Below are 19,293 nucleotides of genomic sequence, written 5' to 3' on the forward strand. Positions count from 1 at the left end.
AGATGGAGTCATGGACGAGTTTGGAAATTGTGCGCCAACAACTGGCCACAGCATTTGCTGACATTTTCAGTCACGGAAACCGGCCCTTCAACCCACCAGATCTGCACTAAACATCAAGCACCCATTCAGATTTTTGAGACTCCCCACATTGTCAACCATTACCTTCAGATTCTACCACTCTGAAGGAGTGGGAGTACACACAAGGGAAATGTTTACACCTACCAATTAACCTACAAACCTGCATATTTTGGAGGTATTGGAGGAAACAGGAGCACCTGGGAAAATGCATGCGGTCCCCGAGAGAACATACAAATCAACCAACAGCATCTGATATCAGGATTGAACCCAGGGTGCTGGAGCTATCGGGCAACAGCTGCAGCAGCAGCTCCACTGCATTGTCCTCGGGTCATTCTGTTAAAGATGGAGTCACTGAATATCAAGTGGGGAAAAATGTACAAAGAATGGTGTCAACTATTATTAAGCTCTTTCTAAGGAATGAGAAGATTCAACTCAAGATTTTTGGAGGTCTTGAGGTGACAAAGCCAGTACAGAAAAGATAATAATAGTAAATTGAATTTATATAGCGCTTTTCAGGGACTCAAAGTTGCTTTACAAGGCAAGGCAAAAAACAAAAACAAAACAAAACAAACCAAAAAATGAGCAACAATTCAAGTACAGATGAAAAGGGAGGGGGACGTGGGGCTAAGGATAGGCAGAGGTGAAGAGATGGGTCTTGAGGCGGGACTGGAAGATGGTGAGGGACTCAGAATTGCGGATCAGTTGGGGGAGGGAGTTCCAGAGCCTTGGAGCTGCCCTGGAGAAGGCTCTGTCCCCAAAACTGCGGAGGTTGGATTTGTGGATGGAGAGATGTGGATCTGAGGGACCGTGAGGGTTTGTAGGGGGAGAGGAGGTCAGTGAGATATGGGGGGGGCAGATGGTGGCGGGCTTTGTAGGCGAGGACCAGGATTTTGTAGGTGATCCAGTGGCAGATGGGAAGCCAGTGAAGTTGTTTGAGGATTGGAGTGATGTGGTGCCAGGATTTGGTGTGGGTGATGAGTCGGGCGGCTGCGTTCTGGACCAGTTGGAGTCGGGTTGATGTAGGTGGAGCTGATGCCAAGGAGAAATGAGTTGCAGTAGTCCAGTCGGGAGGAGATGAAGGCATGGATGAGTCTTTCAACAGCGGGGGTGTGTGAGAGAGGGTCTGATTTTCGCAATGTTGCGGAGGTGAAAGAAGGAGATTTTAATGACATGGCGGATGTGAGGCTCAAGGGAGAGGGTGGAATCAAAAGATCATGCCAAGGTTGCGGGCCTGGGGAGATGGGGAGACAATGGTGCCGTCGATGGTGAGAGTGGGATTATTGATTTTGCTGAGTGTGGATTTGGAGCCTATGAGGAGGAATTCTGTTTTATCGCTGTTGAGTTTGAGGAAGTTATGTTGCATCCAGGTTTTTATAGCCGACAAACAGGAGTTGATATGGGGGGGAGGGGGGGGGGGGGTTGTGGGAGGATTTGGTGCCGAGGTAGATCTGGGTGTCATCGGCGTAACAGTGGAAGTCCAGGTTGAAGTGGCGGAGTATCTGACCAAAGGGGAGGATGTAGATGATGAAGAGGAGGGAGCCGAGTACGGAGCCTTGGGGAATGCCTTGAGTGACTGTGGCTGTAGCAGAGGTGTGGTTATGGAGAGAGATGAAGTGGGATCTGTTGGAAAGGTAGGAATGGAGCCAGCTGAGTGCAGTACCTTCGATACCAAGGTCTTTGATAGATTAATGCCATCAGGGTGCTCAGGCAAATAATTTATTAAATGGTCGACATACTTTACCACTTGAACAGAGCTTCTGTATGGTACTAATGCATAGGGAGACGGGTTCTCTGGATACTTTCAAGAGAGAGCTAGATAGGGCTCTTAAAGATAGTGGAGTCAGGGGATATGGGGAGAAGGCAGGAACGGGAGTACTGATTGGGGATGATCAGCCATGATCACATTGAAAGGCAGTGCTGACTCGAAAGGCCGAATAGCCTACTTCTGCACCTATTGTCTATTGTCACAGCTTCAAGGTTCTCCAATTTTGACCATTGGGCCAGAGATTCCAAATCGTTATTGCATTCCGATGGCATTGAATGTCTTCAAGGAGACTAGGAACACATGGCTTCCTGTTCACTTGATAATCTCTTCCCACAACACAGTGTCTGTTTCAGGGGTTTGGAGTTGGGCATGTGAGCCATACGGCCCACCAAGTGCAGCGAACTGAGGGCAACTAGGGATGTACTGAGGATATTAGTCTGGGGGAGGACACTGATCTTGGTTCACTAGTACCGTTGGTGAATTTAGAGAATGTTCTAAAGACAGTAAAAGTGGAATTTATCCAGTGTCCCAAGATGCCTGCTGTACGCAAAAGGGGGCAGTTTTCTGATTGCACACTTCATCTTCTTTACCAATAAAACAAGATGTGGTATTTAGAATTCTTTTCATTAACTATTTTGAGATATATTAAAGAACTCCATGAAGCAATTTATTTGCTCAAATAAATTGTACTGGTGAAATATATTAAAACGAAACAGCACGTCAAGTCATGATTTAGAAGGGTGTGCACCATTATTTCATGTCAGACTGCCCTTCTGTTTTTTTTAATGTAATCAGGTTCAAAATTGCACATCAGTGACTCAAAAAATGTCACCATACCTCTTCATAACCACAGTAAGGTCACACCATGGAAATAATCCACCCAGCTCCACAAATCCCATGCTAGTTCATTGAATGAGCAGTCCCGTAAATTGCACTCCCCCAGTCTCTCCACAGAGCCCCTGTAATTCCCCCCCCCCCCCCCCCTTCAAGCACAAGTAGCAGGGGGGTGGGAGCATGAGCAGAGAGTCAGAGGGGTGTAAAATGAGGGTAGAAGCAATAGGTAGCAAGGTGAAAAGTAAAAGTGGCAGGCAGACAAATCCAGGGCAAAAATCAAAAAGGGCCACTTTTCAACATAATTGTATAAGGGGTAAGAGTGTTGTAAAAACAAGCCTGAAGGCTTTGTGTCTCAATGCAAGGAGTATTCGTAATAAAGGGGAATGAGTTGAATGTGCAGATAGTTATTAATGAATATGATATAGTTGGGATCACGGAGACATAGCTCCAGAGTGACCAAGGCTGGGAGCTGAACATCCAGGGATATTCAATATTCAGGAGGGATAGACAGAAAGGAAAAGGAGGTGGGGTAGCGTTGCTGGTAGGAGAGGAGTTTAACGCAATAGAAAGGAAGGACATTCGCTTGGAGGATATGGAATTGATATGGGTAGAGCTGCGAAACACTAAGGGGCAGAAAACGCTAGTGGGAGTTGTGTACAGGCCACCTAACAGAAGTAGTGGAGTTGGGGATGGCATCAAACAGGAAATTAGAAATGCGTGCAAAGGTAAAACAGTTATAATGGGTGACTTCAATCTACATATAGATTGGGTGAATCAAATTGGCAGGGGTGCCGAGGAAGAGGATTTCTTGGAATGTATGCGGGATAGTTTTCTAAACCAACATGTAGAGGAACCAACGAGAGAGCAGGCTATTCTAGACTGGGTATTGAGTAATGAGGAAGGGTTAGCTAGCAGTCTTGTTGTGCGTGGCCCTTTGGGCAAGAGTGACCAAAATATGGTTGAGTTCTTCATTAGGATGAAGAGTGACATAGTTAATTCAGAAACAAGGGTTCTGAACTTAAAGAAAGGTAACTTTGAGGGTATGAGATGTGAATTGGCCAAGATAGACTGGCAATTGATTCTTAAAGGGTTGACGGGGGATATGTAATGGAAGGCATTTAAAGACCGCATGGATGAACTACAACAATTATTCATCCCAGTTTGGCAAAATAATAAATCAGGGAAGGTGGTGCATCCGTGGATAACAAGGGAAATCAGGGATAGAATCAAAACAAAAGATGAACCATACAAATTAACCAGAAAAAGCAGCCTACAAGAGGACTGGGAGAAATTCAGAGTCCAGCAAAGGGCTTAATTAGGAAATAGATTATGAAAGAAAACTGGCAGGGAACATAAAAACTGACTGCAAAAGTTTTTTATAGATATGTGAAGAGAAAAAGATTAGTTAAAACAAATGTAGGTCCCTTGCAGAAGAAACAGGTGAATTGATCATGGGAAACAAGGACGGCAGACCAATTGAATAACTACTTTGATTCTGTCTTCACTAAGGAAGACATAAATAATCTGCTGGAAATAGGAGAGATGGAGGAACTGAGTGAAATCCAGGTTAGTCGGGAAGTGGTGTTAGGTAAATTGAATGGATTTAACATAGAAAATAGGTGCAGGAGTAGGCCATTCGGCCCTTTGATCCTGCACCGCCATTCAATATGATCATGGCTGATCATCCAACTCAGTATCCTGTAACTGCCTTCTCTCCATACCCCCTGATCCCTTCAGCCACAAGGGCCACATCTAACTTCCTCTTAAATATAGCCAATGAACTGGCCTCAACTACCTTCTGTGACAGAGAATTCCACAGATTCACCACGTTCTATGTTATCCTTTTGAAGAGCACAATTGAATCTGCCTTTGTTAACACTCTTTCCCATCCTAGGTCACACAGAATTCAACTGTCTTGAAGTAAACGTATTCAAGCTTCTACGCTACGCCATAGTAAGAGACAAAGAAAGGGAGACATCTTTTGTGTGTCCCGTGGATATGCCAACGGAAAACATCTCCATACATCTTAAATATTTTAATTTGGTCTATTGCTTCTAAAACTGAATATCAGTAAAGTTGAGCTGAAAGAATAAACATGAAACAATTAAGAACAAGTACACATTCAAACATTGCTTCATAACATTGTGTTATTGAATAACAGTTTTGCTGTCAAGGCCATCATCTACACTGACACCCCTCTACATTTTGGCAATTTGTTACAGCTCTTTTGGCCTAAGAGTTGGAACACTCAGAAACGTCCCTCCATACTTAAAAAAATGTCATCCTCTTGGGGTACACACTGCTGAACCAAGAACCTGGTATATACACTTGATTCCACTGGTCTCCTGCAGTAATGAAAAGGTGATCTCATTGCCAGAAACCTAGTGTGCTAGTTACTCCAGAGCAATATCTGGTCTCGTCAAGAGCCGTATCACCAAAGTGGGGAAGTCAGCTGCTTCTGGAGGAGTCAATGAGAGGGCTCATAACATCAGGTTTTCTGTCCCCATGTGGAGCAGGTGTTGAAAGAACTCTAATAGCCTATGAGGGCGGCATAATCCATTTAAATTATGTTTTGATTTCTTGAGATAATTACTGAATTGATCTGGTTTCTCTAGATCTATTTAAACTTTCAAACAATTTGGTAATTGTCTTAAATGTATACATCTTAAAGATTGTAAAATTACTTGTTAAACAATGTTTAATATTAAAAATCAGTAGCTACAGCTTCTGCAGTTATTTCTAGCTACAATCATCGAAGCCAACAATTATTAAAACATTCAGCAGAAAATCACTAAAATTCTGCTGGCTGTAACAGTTTGAAATATCAAATGTGCTCAAAACTAATTATTCTTGTATCTCACAATACTGATTTGCAGTTTGCTGTCGTCATTCTGGGAACTACAAAGACCGTTAGGTTGGATGTGACAATCTTCAAAGTGTCCACAAGGTACAACCTCAATGTCAGAAGCAACTTCAAAATTCCACACAAGGAAAACTGCAATTGTGTTTTTAGATTGATGGAATACTTATCCGTGCAAATCAAAGAGTACTGCTACCAGAACTTACTTTTCAAAACAATTATCATATGCTTTCTTGCAAATATTTCAGTTTAGCAAGGTGCTCTGATAACATTTAAGGTAAATTGGTATAAGTAACAAAAACCGTCATTGAAGTAGCTTAATTAACAATTGTTAAGATAATGCAAGCCAAGAATATTTCAACAACGTAAGCAGAATTATATTTTGAAATGTAATTCAAATGTCTCTTGAACTAATATTTTGTGAAATTATCGAGCTTGGCAGAAGTAAAAAAATGATATCTTAACATGTTAATAGTTTGCATTTGAACATAGATTCTGACAGAGTTAAAATTCTAATATTGATATTATTTTTCTATGGAGTGAATGGACAGAAACATCACCAGTACATTCCCTTCACAGATGTTCCCTTCACGGCTGAGTTCCTCCAGCATTTTATGCTTTGCACAAGATTCCAGCCTCCGTAGTTTCTTGGTCATAATCATTTAAAAAAAATTTGTTTCCTTGAATATTCTGTGCCCGAGAATAAAGTGCTGCATTCAACTGAGAATACTCAGTTACTGTCGTGCCTCACATCAAGCTGAAGTGAGCAATATTTGATACTCACAAGGGGGATATCACGTGCTTTTTCAATACGAACAATTTTCACAGTTTCTCCTCCATACTGTGCTACCCTCTCATAAACATGGTCATCATTTTGTGATTCCAGAAGCATTTCCTGCTGAGCCACTCCATCATGGGCTAGAAACAGTGCCTGAAATAATCAAATCAAACGAGCTTAAAATCTGCACAGTTCGAAGCCACCTCAGTACCATATATCTGATCTATTTCCTCATTTTACTTAGCAGAAATATTATACAATGATTCTTCATCCATCACCCAGTCATCTGGTTAAGGGTACTAGTTTTGTCATTTTTTCTAATGATTGCAGTAACATATTCAGTATTCTCACTGGCTTGATTTTGCTTTACTTAACGTTAGCTTTCAATCAAATCTCTAAAGATTTAAAAGTATTTGCCTACATTAACGTTGCACCTGTTGAATGGCATTACACACGATTTATTTTTATCGGAAATAAAATAGGCAAGCAACCCATTTCCAAAAGGCAAATCATAAGAAAACCGTTTTTCAAAAAGACCCCAGGAGAGAACATATTATTTGCATACTTTGCCTCAAAACACCTCCACAGAGCTACACGCAATCTATTTTAAACATTGCTACATTTCTTTTGCCAACAATTTATACATTTTCTGGAATTGAAGAGATGGCTGCAACAAACTACTAAGATGTATAAGAGAGCATGAACAAAATGTGAAAGAAATAGAAGGAACTGTCAAACGTCATCGTCTTTCATTATCCATTGTTAATTGTTCAGAAAATGATAAAGTACCCATTGAAATCATACTTATTATTGGTTTCCCATCCAACACTATTCCCAAGTACATCAGAGAGCTAAAATTTCCTCTGCAAACTGACATTCCTATTCACCTAAATAATACTAGTTGCTCGTTTAATATGAAGAAAAAAAAATTTAATTTAAAGAATATTAAATCGCAAGATTTCTTTACTTAAGTACTTGGCTTTCAAATTATTTCATGACAAATCCTGATTATTCCTAAAACAGTCAAATGCCATAAAATAAAAACTTAAAATAACAAAGCTATTCCTGCTAATTGAAAAGAAAAATCAATATAATATCAAAATTAAAATGTTCACTAATCAGCTTTACTCTATAATATGTTTGAAACAAATTTAGTGATACAAGAAGTAAAAGCAAAAACGAACAAGTGCATACGTCAAAGAGTGGTGAAGCAAGAAGTGCACGAAGTTCATGTCCATCCTTCTGGTGACTAATGGTCAAAACCTTTTGAACCTAAAAAGAAAGAAAAGGCAGTGTAGAGTATCTCCAATAGCAGTGTTGTTGTAATATATTTTTCCTATGTACCCTACATTGGTCTCACAGGAACTTGCCAGTAGATTAAGGAAGATTCAAAATATGTGCAGATTAAAAGATACCTTAGTTCTACCAAAAATAAACTGATCACTAATGTTATTGAAATGTCTGTGGACTTTAAGTTATGGGGTGTCCCTAGCACAAAGGACAGTAACAGAAATATATGGGTCTTCAAGCCTGTTCTGCTGTTCAATACAAGCATTGATGATTCTGCATCCCAAATTCACAAAGCCCATCTTCATAGCCTCGTTAATCCACTTATTGACATTTCAGAGGATTTTGGTTCAATGAAATCACCTTTCTCTCTTCTAACCTCCAATGCATACACATCAATCTTATTCTTTCATTCATCAATATCTCAGGAATCATTGCAGCAAATTCATACTGCAGGAATTTGAAGGCAAGTTTATAAAATTAAATATTGCAAATGGTTAACCCCTAAAATAAACAAGGTCAGGTGGCATCTATGTGGGAGAAACAGAACTAATGCTTCTGGCCAATGAGGATTAACTGTTCTTCATTACATGTGTGTTGCAGGAGCAGGGGACACCAAAACCACGATATAAGAATTGTATCAAAGACAGCCTCAAACGCATTGTGCCCAGAACAGAATAGGCTGGTGTACTTTGACCAAAAGGGGCTTGCATCAAGTTTGAAGGCAGCCAACGGGACACCAGAGCCAGAGAACACAGGAAGGCCTCAGTATCTGCACCTGCCACAGTGTCTTTTTCGTGTCCCCACCGTCCAGATCGTACACTTTGAGGGCTGGTCTTGTCAGCTACACTTAGGCTTACCAATAAAGGCTGCACAAATGGCATCATAAAATCAGACCATCAGATGGCCATCCAACGACACAGCAGGAATAGTTTCCAGAAATTTTAGCAGAATTATTATTTATTTTAAATAAGATCTTATCCAAGTTTATATATCTCAGAAACATTAACACTTTTACTAATCAAAAGTAGTTAACATTGATCAGTACTTGCAAAAGACTGCAAAACCAGATTTTCTTTCAACTTTAAGTGGCTTGAAGCATTTTACAAAGTCTCTTGCGGAGTCTATAGTAAAGTAATAGTCAAGCATTGAGGCACTAACTGCTGGTTGACACAAAGTTTCTTCAACCTAGCAAATCTTCCCAGTGTTTTTCACTGAACATTTTTTCAAAAATGCTGGAAGCATTTGAAAGTTGATTCCACGAGACTTTGAATTTAAAATGGAAACAATGTGATTTAGCCTACTCCATGAACTGATTTCAAATCACGTACAGAACTCTGCCCCCACAAGCTCCAAAAATATATTGAACAAGTGCCACATCAAAGGATCAGCACTGAGAGAGATAATACAATGGAGAGGGAACCCAACAATCATGGAAGTACTCAAATATGAGTTTCAGAACTGTAAGTTATGGATATATAAATAAGCAAGTGCAAGATTGTTAAGTCAATGGGAATTTAGACTTTAGTTATAATGTAATTACTCGCCCAAAGTACCTCATAAACCTATGACGATCATCAAAAAGGACAAAGAATAATCTTGCCATCTGCGTATTTCTCATCAAATCGTCAATCACAATATACTTGGAAGCACATTGCTGGACCTTCATTGTCTCTAGGTCTAAATCCTGGAAATCCCTGCCCAACATGGCTGCAGGAGTTCTTACACGGGAAGGACCGGTTCAAGGCAGTTCTACACCATATGCGAGAGTAATTAACGATGAGCAATAAATGCTGGCCTTGCCAGAAATGCCCAGATTCCAAAAATTAATTTTAACAAAAGGAATCTGTAGATCAGTATCCGTATGTATATAATCAAGATAAACCTATGATTTTCCAAAACTTATTTTGTTGACCAAAATGTAATAGCTCAATAAAAAACAACTTTACATCTATCTTTTGCACAAATCAGATATCTAAATATTAAAATTAAAATTCAGTAACTGTATGAAGACCTTAAAATAGAACATGCATACTTAATTGACACATCATTTGACATACCGTGGAAATGGACCTTAAAAGTTACCATCGGAACATTGCTAATATAGGGGAAGAAATTCATCTATCGTTGCCTGCTTTAGACTTTAGAGATACAGCACAGAACAGGCCCTTTGGCCCACCGAGTCGGTGCCGGCCAGCGATCATCCCGTACGCTAGCACAAATTTAACAGTTGTCCTACCTCCAGGGATAGTTCTTGTGCATTGGAGCTTATAGGGTAAGGTGGACTCATCTTGTGCATATGAACTGCTACTGTATTGTGAATGTTGAAGGCATTTTGAAAATCCCGGTTCTGAACCAGCTGCATAATGAGTGCCACATCATCCTGACTCTGACTGTCAACCAGGTTGTGCTGTATATGTTTTAGAGAAGTCAGCAGTTCATCTACTTCTGAAATTTAAGAAGACAAAAGCCTTGTCAGTAGATTCATTCACAAAGCATGTCATAACTCTTCTTTGAAGGCAAGGATCAAATAAATTAACAATTGATAGTAAACTGTGACTCGGAGATTAGATTAATTGATTGAAAGATAAAGCATGGAAACAGATCCTTCGGCCTACCAAACCTACACTGGCCATCAACCCCTGTTCACACGGGTTCTATGTTACCCCACTTTTGCAGCCACTCCCTACACACTCAGAGCAATTTACAGAGGCCAATTAACTTACAAACCGGCATGTCTTTGGCATGTAGGAGGAACCAGAACACCCAGAGGATACCCAAGCAATCATAGGGAAAACCCGAAAACTCCACACAGACAGCACCCAAAGTCAAGATTGAACTCGGGTCTCTAGAAATGCCCCAATCCCAATTCTCAGTAAATTAACTGACTGATTCCCAACATGTTATCAACTTGTAAGCAAATTAACCCATAAAATAGTTTAGCAAAAATGAGTAGGGTGGAAAGGAGCAGCTAAGGAAAATTACATGGAAGAAGTCAAGTGAAGTTTAGTTTGGGTTCAGTGATATCCTCTTCCTGCATTATATTATCTTCCACGATTTGAACAGTTTGGAAAACGAATACCTTTCATAAAACCTTTCTTAAACCTTTCATAAAAAATTAGCTGTGGAGAAATTGTGGAAAAGCATTTAGTAGAGCAATCTTTCAAAGAGAAGGATGCTGGACAGATATCACATTTGGACTGCCGACATCTTACATTATTCATTACAACTTTTACATAATGTTGTTTACCTTAATTGATAACTTTAATAATTGAAAAAAATGTTTAAACTCACATTGATTTTCAATGACAACATACGCTGATATATAAAACAAATAATGGAAGCGAAACAAAATATTTCAATTGAAACGTTCTTGGATTTCGTCAGGATCAGCCTCCATCTTTGTGGAGTCAATGGTCTGGGAATCTTGTGTTCGGATTGTTAAAAGTCAATTTTTGGCTAGGGAATGCATTTCCATTTCTAAGCATAGTCTAAGGGACATCAGAGGTAGATAGTAGAGATAAGCAGCACATTCTACCTACTGAGATAGAGTGGAAACTGGCCCTTGGGCCCACAGAGTCCACACCAACCAGTGATCACTCCATACACTAGCACTATCCTATACACCAAGGACAATTTACTGAAGCCAATTAACCTATAACTCTGTACGTGTGGGAGGAAACCGGAGCAGAGAAAACCCATGCACACAGAGAAACGGTACAAATTCTGTACAGACAGCACCCGTAGTCAGGATTGAACCCATAGCGCTGCAAGGCAACAACTCTACCGCTCTTCCACTGTGCCGCCCTTACCCAAAGGTTATACCCAAATACACATTATCCTAATATACCTCACACGTATCCCTGCCATTACCACACCAACTCTCACTATATTCTACCATTCCTCTACGCACTAGGGTCAACTTAGTGGATAATAAATCTATCAACTCATACATTTTTGGATGAGAGAAGAAACCAAAGCACTTGGAAAAAACCCACAGGGAGAACATGCATATATTTCAGCACTCAAAGCACTATTGACAAGTAAAAAAATAATTGTTGTAAAGTATAAAGTTAATTGCTTTACTTTTTATGCATTGGTTTGGTTATTTTAATAATGATATTTTAAATGAAAATCAGAGGGGGGTGAACAGGAAAACAGAAGTGACAAAAGTTGGGTACCATGTAGGGGCTAATATTGACATTGTGGATTAAAATGCTTTCTGTACTGGGCTTCTGTACTACTTAAAGCATAGCAGTGCAAATATCAATAGGAAAATGAGCATTTGTGGCAAGATTTAATGTTATTTTACTGTAAATTGTAAGGTTTAAATTTACACGTGGTTATCATGACATTTGTTGTTACTTTGTATGTGTAGTATTAGCAACAATCTAATTTTTACATCAATATATATTTGCAACAATTTCAATTTAGAGTATGATACCTGGTGTGCCATAAAGGATTAACATTTTATATTTGAATTGAGATGTGTTAATCTGTTAGCTATGTCCTCATTATATCTTGGAAATAGTAATTATGTAAGCACATCCCATGCTCTTCTGTACTAATATAATAATATTTTATTGGCAGTATTATGAATTTTATGTAAGAGCACAGAATGATTTATTCACACAAATTATATTACATACCAAGAACTTTAACTGCATTGCTGGGTCCCTCTAAAACAAAATCCTCTTCCTTATCAAACGTTGGATTATCAATGCCCACTTTAGGTTGAACTTGTGCCAGTTTCTTCAGTCGAATGGAAGAATTGAGGTCAAACTCCTGTTTTTTCCCCTCTTCTTCTCGCCTACGACGCATATCATCCTGTTGCTGGCGAATCCTCTCCAACTGAGCACTTCTGCGTATTGGCATGGTTCGTGAGCCCAAATCATCAGGGCAATCGACAGCCATTTCTCGGTGTCTTGCTGGCTCATCACGAGATGAAAGGTCTAAGTTCTTAGCATCACTATCTGATTCATCTGTAATGTGCCCATTCATGTGCGAGGTAGTCATGACTGAAATTTTAGTCCTTCAATTACTAGTATCTGGAACCTGCACTTGAAATTCGGTTCCTTCTCAGAAGATTCATGTTAATGATGATAGAGGTACTTTCTGACGTGAACTTCACATTCCAGTCTACTTAAACTGAGATTAGCCTGGAGGAAGAAAACTGCTGGTTAGAAAAAAAGGTTCAATCCACTGGAAAATGTCGTTCAAATAAAAAATAATCCACTCCATCAACATTTACGTATCTTCTCACTACTATTTCTTTATGTGTGCACAAACCCATACTACTATAACAGTTCATGAACAAAGCCCTCCCAAACTCTCCAATACAATATTTAACACTCAAGTTTTTGTTTCAGGTTTCCCTTGTCTGTGCAAAGAAATAACCAGTCAGCGAATTTCAATAACAGGATCCACTGCATTACTCTCAACCAATTTCAACAGCAAGGCTCCCACTTTTCTCCCAAATGTTCCCATTTTCCGTCACAACCCAGACCATTTAGGAGCGGACAGCATGATTCAGCCCTGCATTTAATGCCGCACCATCGTCTTCAACAGCAATATTCTGAGGTCTCGAGCTCACACCCCAAACCTCAGCAGTTTTTTCTAAAGACCATCTTTAAAATTTATTCCAATCTCTTGATTATTTCCCCAAGTATATGTTGTAGTTCAAATGATTTCTTATTTCCTCAACTGCTTTGGTAAAGGCTGAAAATGGTACCGCTTATCAAAGTGGGCTACATTCTCTGTCGCATCTTTGCAACTATTATGTTAAACTACACAGTCACCAATCCTGAAGTTTCTGTCCATTTCATGGAGTGATAGCTGCCTAAATCATCACCATCACTAAATCCAAGTACAGGTGCACAACCTTTTATCCGAAATTCCAAATAACGAAAAGCTCCGAATAACGGACATTTTTTCGGTCCTTGAAGAAAGGTCCTTGAAGACGTTCTCCGAGGGCGGCCCGCAGAGGTGACAGCGGAACCTCCGGTCGGTCCTCGAAGAAAGGGGAACTAAATCCCCATTCATAAAAGAGAAGATGAGGGTATATTGCGCGGGAGGGTTAATAATTGACAATCTGCTGCTGCCTGCACGCTGAGTTAAAAAGTTCCCACGGTACACTCACGATACACAGTGTATCGTGAGTCTTGCGTGGGAACTTTTTAACTCAGCGGGCAGGCAGCAGCAGATTGTCGCTCCCTTCAGTTTCACCCCACCTACACCCCTCTGCTTCCCGGCCATGTGTGTGACCCCTTCCCTCCCCTCTCCAGCTCCCCGACCATTGCACCGGCGCAGGGGCTTTGCATTGTCTTCACGTTGGCGATGCCAGCAGGTTAGTGCTAGTCACCGGAGACGTCAGGACCAACGGGACACTGACTGCAAGCACGGAGATCCCAGGGACTCACAGCCAGCAGCAACTCTAGCCCAGCCCCGTTCCAACTCCAGAGGAACCCGGGTTGCGGATGAGGGGGCGCAGCTCGGGCTGTGGGCGAACTGCCACTTGTCGCTGTAGCGGCCCATCGGGGAGCCGGTTCCTGTTGGTTCTGACTTCTCCGGCCACCCCCCTGGACAGGAGCTGAGAGACGTCAGGACCACCAGAAGCCGCTCCCCGATGGGCCGCTACGGCGACAAGTGGCAGTTCGCCCACAGCCCGAGCTGTGCCCCCTCATCGGGACACTGACCCTCAGGCCCACTGCAAGCATGGAGATCCCAGATCAGCAACTTCAGCCCAGCCCTGCTCCAACTCCACAGGAACACGTTCCCCGTAGGGGCAGAAGCAGATGGTGTGCAAGGTACGTCTTGTTCTTGGGGTGGCGCAGCTCGGGCTGTGGGCGAACTGCCACTTGTCGCCGTAGCGGCCCATCGGGGAGCGGATTCCTCTGGAGTTGGAGGGACAGGGAGACACAGCGGCTTTTGAGAATGGTGGGCAATCACTTCCAAAGTTCTGCCCACACAGTCAGTACACCTCTCCTACACTTGTCTCCTGCACTAAGATCATCTCGCAGAGAATGATCCCAGCCTAACCCTCCCTATTCTCTCCTATTCTGCAAGAAAAAACGACATTGAAGACTCAAACTCGCGATCGAGTAACTGCCGGGATCGAGGCGCAAACTTGCAACCTTGCGGATATGAGCCGAGCACTCTACCACTGAGCCAGCCGTTAAAATCTACGCTAAAAATCTTCCATTCCGAAAGCCGAAAAATTCCGAATTACGAAAAGTGTCTGGTCCCAAGGCTTTCGGATAAAAGGTTGTGCACCTGTAATTATGTCGAGAAATATCTGGAATTTCATTCAGTTAGATTTAGGGTAGGATATATATCCAATCATAATGATTGCCTGACAACCAATGGTATCAAAGTGTCTGTGAAAGTAGAATCGTACTCCATTTCCATATGTCAAGAACTCTCTCGGCCTCAAGAGGATCTTGTGCTGGACTGAGGGACTGAAATAAACCAAAACCACACCCTCTGTGAAAAACATACCCCTCAGATCTTTCTTTAATTTCTCCCCTCTAACTTGTGTCTTCTAGTTGTTGACTTTGACTACATCTCTGACATTACAGTGAGAACAAACCCAGCTCATTTAATCTCTCCTTATAATTACATCCCTCCATTCCAGGCAACATCTAGATGAAGAAATGAAATTGCAGATGCTGGTTTACAAAAAAAGACAAAGTGGTGGAGTAACTCAGCAGGACAGGCAGCATCTCTGTAGAACATGGATAGCTGACATTTCAGGTCAGGACCCTTCTTCAGATCAGTCTTCGAGGGGTCTGACCCAAAACATCATCTATCAATATTCTCCAGAGATGCTGCATTATCCTCAGAGTTACTCCAGCACCTTGTCCAACCTTTAAAAAAAAAACATCCAGATGAATCTCTTCTGCACCTCTCGCTATTTCTATCACATATTTATTTCTGAAGGCATTACCATAAACCAACAAGTGACATTATATGAGAGAGATGTAGACACAAGGAACCAAAAGGAACTCGCTATCAAAACATGGAGGGGACGGGGGACACAATTTTTTGGCCGGACACACACACACGCACGCGCGGCTTCGGAGGCTCAATCAGCGCTAAATGCAGCTCAACTCTGCCTGTCTCACCGGGTTAACTACAGCCCTGTCTGGACACCAGCGCTGCTTCTCCATGCTGGCCATATTTCCCGCAAGCCCATCCAGGGTTTTACGTTCACTTGGCGGGACAGGCAGAGTTTAGCGCTATCTCTCTGCGCTGGCTGTGGTCCTGGGGCACAGCTCACGTCTGACTCCCGACCTCTCTGGCCACCCGGGGGGGGGGGGGGGGGGGGGGGGGGTACTCGGGACAGCGCCGGAGGCCCGGACGGGATTGATCCTGCCTGCGGATGAGGTGCAGGTCTGTGCCACGTCTCCCTCCTCCAATCACCACACCCTATCCTCAGTGCCACCCCCACTGCCTCGCGGAAAGCAGAGATTTTAATACCGGGATCACAAAAACTTGGGGGGGATGTCCCCCACCTCTCAAAACATAGGGGGGATGCCCCCCCTCTGGCCCCCCCCGGGATTTCCGCCCCTGCAAGGAGCTGCCGATTCTGGAATATTGCATAGAACACAAAGTGCTGGAGTAACTCAGCGGGTCAGGTAGCATCCCTGGAGGAATAGTCACTTTATAAATTCATTATTGCAGCAAAGTCATCAGAAATGGTCAAAGTGTACTCTCCAAATTAAACATGAGTTTAATCTGTCCAGTCACTCTACACCACCATCCCCCACCCGAAGGGTCTTAAAGCCCTCTGTTTCTTCCTCGACTGCAGAACCATCCAATCCACGTCTACTAATACTCTCCTCCGCCTAACGGAGCTGGTCCTTACCCTCAACAGCTTTTCCTTTGACTCCTCCCCTTTCCTCCAAATCCAAGGCGTAGCTATGAGCACGCGCATGGGTCCCAGCTATGCATGCCTCTTTGTAGGGTACGTCAAACAATCCTTGTTCGAGGCGTACCGTGGTCCTATCCCCGAACTCCACCTCCGCTACATTGACGACTGCATTGGTACTACCTCCTTCACCCACGCAGAAACTCGCTGACTTCATCCATTTCACCACTAACTCCCATCCGGCACTCAAATTCACCTGGACCATTTCCGACATCTCCCTACCGTTTCAAGACCTCATCATCTCCATCGCAGGTAAGAGACTACTGACCGACATCTACTAGAAACCCACTGACTCCCAAGGCTATCTGGACTACACTTCTTCCCACCCTGCTTCCTGTAAGGACTCTATCCCCTACTCCCAATTCCTCCGTCTACACCGCATCTGCACCCAGGATGAGGTGTTCCAAACCAGGGCATTCTTTAGGGGACGGGGGTTCCCCTCTTCGACTATAGATGAGGCCCTCACCAGGGTCTCCTCTATATCCCGCAGCTCTGCTCTCATTCCCCATCCCCCCACTCGTAAAAAGGACAAAGTCCCCCTTCTCCTCACCTTCCACCCTACCAGCCATCACATTCAACATATACTCCTCCAACATTGTCGCCACCTCCAACGGGATCCCACCACCGGCCTCATGTTTCCGTCTCCTCCCCTTTCGGCTTTCCGCAAAGACCGTTCCCTCCGTAACTCCCTAGTCAATTTGTCCCTTCCCACCCAAAACACCCCCTCCCCTGGTACTTTCCCTTGCAAGCGCAGGAAATGCTACACTTGTCGCTTTACCTCGACTCCATCCAAGGACCCAAGCAGTCTTTCCAGGTGCAGCAGAGGTTCACCTGCACCTCCTACAACCTCATCTATTGCATCCGCTGTTCCAGGTGTCAACTGCTCTACATCGATGAGACCAAGCACAGGCTTGGCGATCGTTTCGCCCAACACCTCCGCTCAGTTTGCAATAACCAACCTGATCTCCCGGTGGCTCAGCACTTCAACTCCCCCTCCCATTCTGAATCCGACCTTTCTGGCCTGGGCCTCCTCCGTGGCAAGAGTGAGTTCCACCGCAAATTGGAGGAGCAGCACCACATATTTTGCTTGGGTAGTTTACACCCCAGTGGTATGAACATTGACCTCCAATTTCAGATAATCCTTGCTTTCTTCCTCCTTCCCCTCCCCTTCACAGCTCTCCACCAGCCTACTGTCCGTTCCTTTATTTTTCCCCATCTTCCCCCCCCTCCCACACATCAGTCTGAAGAAGGGTCTAGACCCGAAACGTCGCCTATTCCTTCGCTCTCTAAATGCTGCCTCACCCGCGGAGTTTCTCCAACAATTTTCTACCTTTGATTTTTCCAGCATCTGCAGTTCTTTGTTAAACTATGAGTTTATTACAAATTCCTTTGTTTCAGCTACAGCAATTTTTCAATTTTTACTCCCCCTCGTACATAATGGCATTTAAAAAAAAACCTGACTTCTTCTTCTCCCCCAGCTTTTTAGAACAGCTGTAATTACTCATTTAGTCTGGATTAGCATTCTAAAGAACGACGCATGTTTCTATAGTCAGGCATCACGATGCCCTGGCACCATATCAAAAGATACTTACATCATTGGGTGAATTTCCACGTTTCAGCTTCTTTCTGTCCCACATCAAATTAAGTTTTGCTTGGCTGCCTGTACAATATAGAAATATTTTGTTTGAAAACAAGTAATCATCAACATGCACAACCACATTTGCCAGATCTAGCCTCAGACAGCTTAGGCTAGATCTTAAGAATCTGTAATAAATCACAACTGTCATAAACAATAGCCCTCAATTATCTGATCAATTTACGCAAGTTGCTTTGGAGCAATGATTTTCCTGTTATCACTTGTATGAAACAGTGGCAACATACTCGTTATTTTTTTATTATGGCTGTTAAGTGGGTGTATGATAGCTCAAAATGCAATATATATCATATCACTATTATGCAGTCAGATATGGCCACAAGGGCATGTCCATTTTCTCTCCTTCAGCCTTCAAAAACATATAATCAGCCCAGTTTTGCTGACAGTACAGAATCTAGCTTGTACATTAAACGTTTAATAAAAAATCTATTTGCAGTCATGAGATGACTCATTTTCAAATATTACAAACAGCACACAAAACCTTTAAACCAATCTAAAGCCCTTTGATAATTACAGGCCACCTTGAAATGGGTCTCAGGATTCACTACCATAGTCAACTATCTGGACTACTTTGCAAGGCATTCTGTTTTGTGGGATGGCTCCAGCAAATTAAAAAAACGACCCGATGAATTGCAGGGCAACTAGTTAATACATCAGCATTTCAGCAGGTTCCGCTGCTTAAAGCAGTCATGTTTAGCGATAATAAATTGTCTTCCTCAAATATGAAGAATAATTTAAAATTCAAGTTAAGAAAACAGAGGTATTTTCACATAACTACATCAATTCACACATTACAGTCCAAACATAATTGTGTGTGTGGGGGGGGGGGGGGGGGGGGGTCATATTCCCTTTTTCTTTCCCCTCTGCATAAGTAGAATTTCCAAACAGTTCATAAAAGTTTTATTACAACTGCTCATATTCCAAGAGATTAGAGAATTTTCTGAAATGGAAATTATGAAAGCCATTGATTTGCTAATTGAATTAGCAAAAATTGATTGACCATTACAGCACACAATTAGCGGTAAAACTATTTTCATGGCTCACAGCACAATTCCTAACTTTTGGTCAACAGAGCATACTGGAGAACAGGATTAATGCTTCAGTGTAG

At 42.4% G+C, this 19,293-nt stretch overlaps 1 protein-coding gene across 2 annotated transcripts in view; it reads right to left on the reverse strand.

Annotated features, from left to right (window-relative positions):
- LOC129700354 (protein PALS1-like) overlaps window positions 1-19,293 on the reverse strand; it is a 69,092-nt gene that overhangs the window by 18,647 nt on the left and 31,152 nt on the right. For both annotated transcript variants that reach the window (XM_055640764.1, XM_055640765.1), the window contains exons 2-6: window positions 18,124-18,191; window positions 12,252-12,761; window positions 9,842-10,050; window positions 7,510-7,587; window positions 6,322-6,468 (exon numbers count right to left, since the gene is read on the reverse strand). In XM_055640764.1, coding sequence (XP_055496739.1) covers window positions 6,322-6,468; window positions 7,510-7,587; window positions 9,842-10,050; window positions 12,252-12,618 — 801 coding nt within the window. In that variant the 5' untranslated portion in view covers window positions 12,619-12,761; window positions 18,124-18,191. The remainder of the gene's footprint in view (window positions 1-6,321; window positions 6,469-7,509; window positions 7,588-9,841; window positions 10,051-12,251; window positions 12,762-18,123; window positions 18,192-19,293) is intronic.

Source organism: Leucoraja erinacea, chromosome 9 (genome assembly GCF_028641065.1).
Source record: "Leucoraja erinacea ecotype New England chromosome 9, Leri_hhj_1, whole genome shotgun sequence".
In the NCBI taxonomy this organism is placed as follows: domain Eukaryota; kingdom Metazoa; phylum Chordata; class Chondrichthyes; order Rajiformes; family Rajidae; genus Leucoraja; species Leucoraja erinaceus.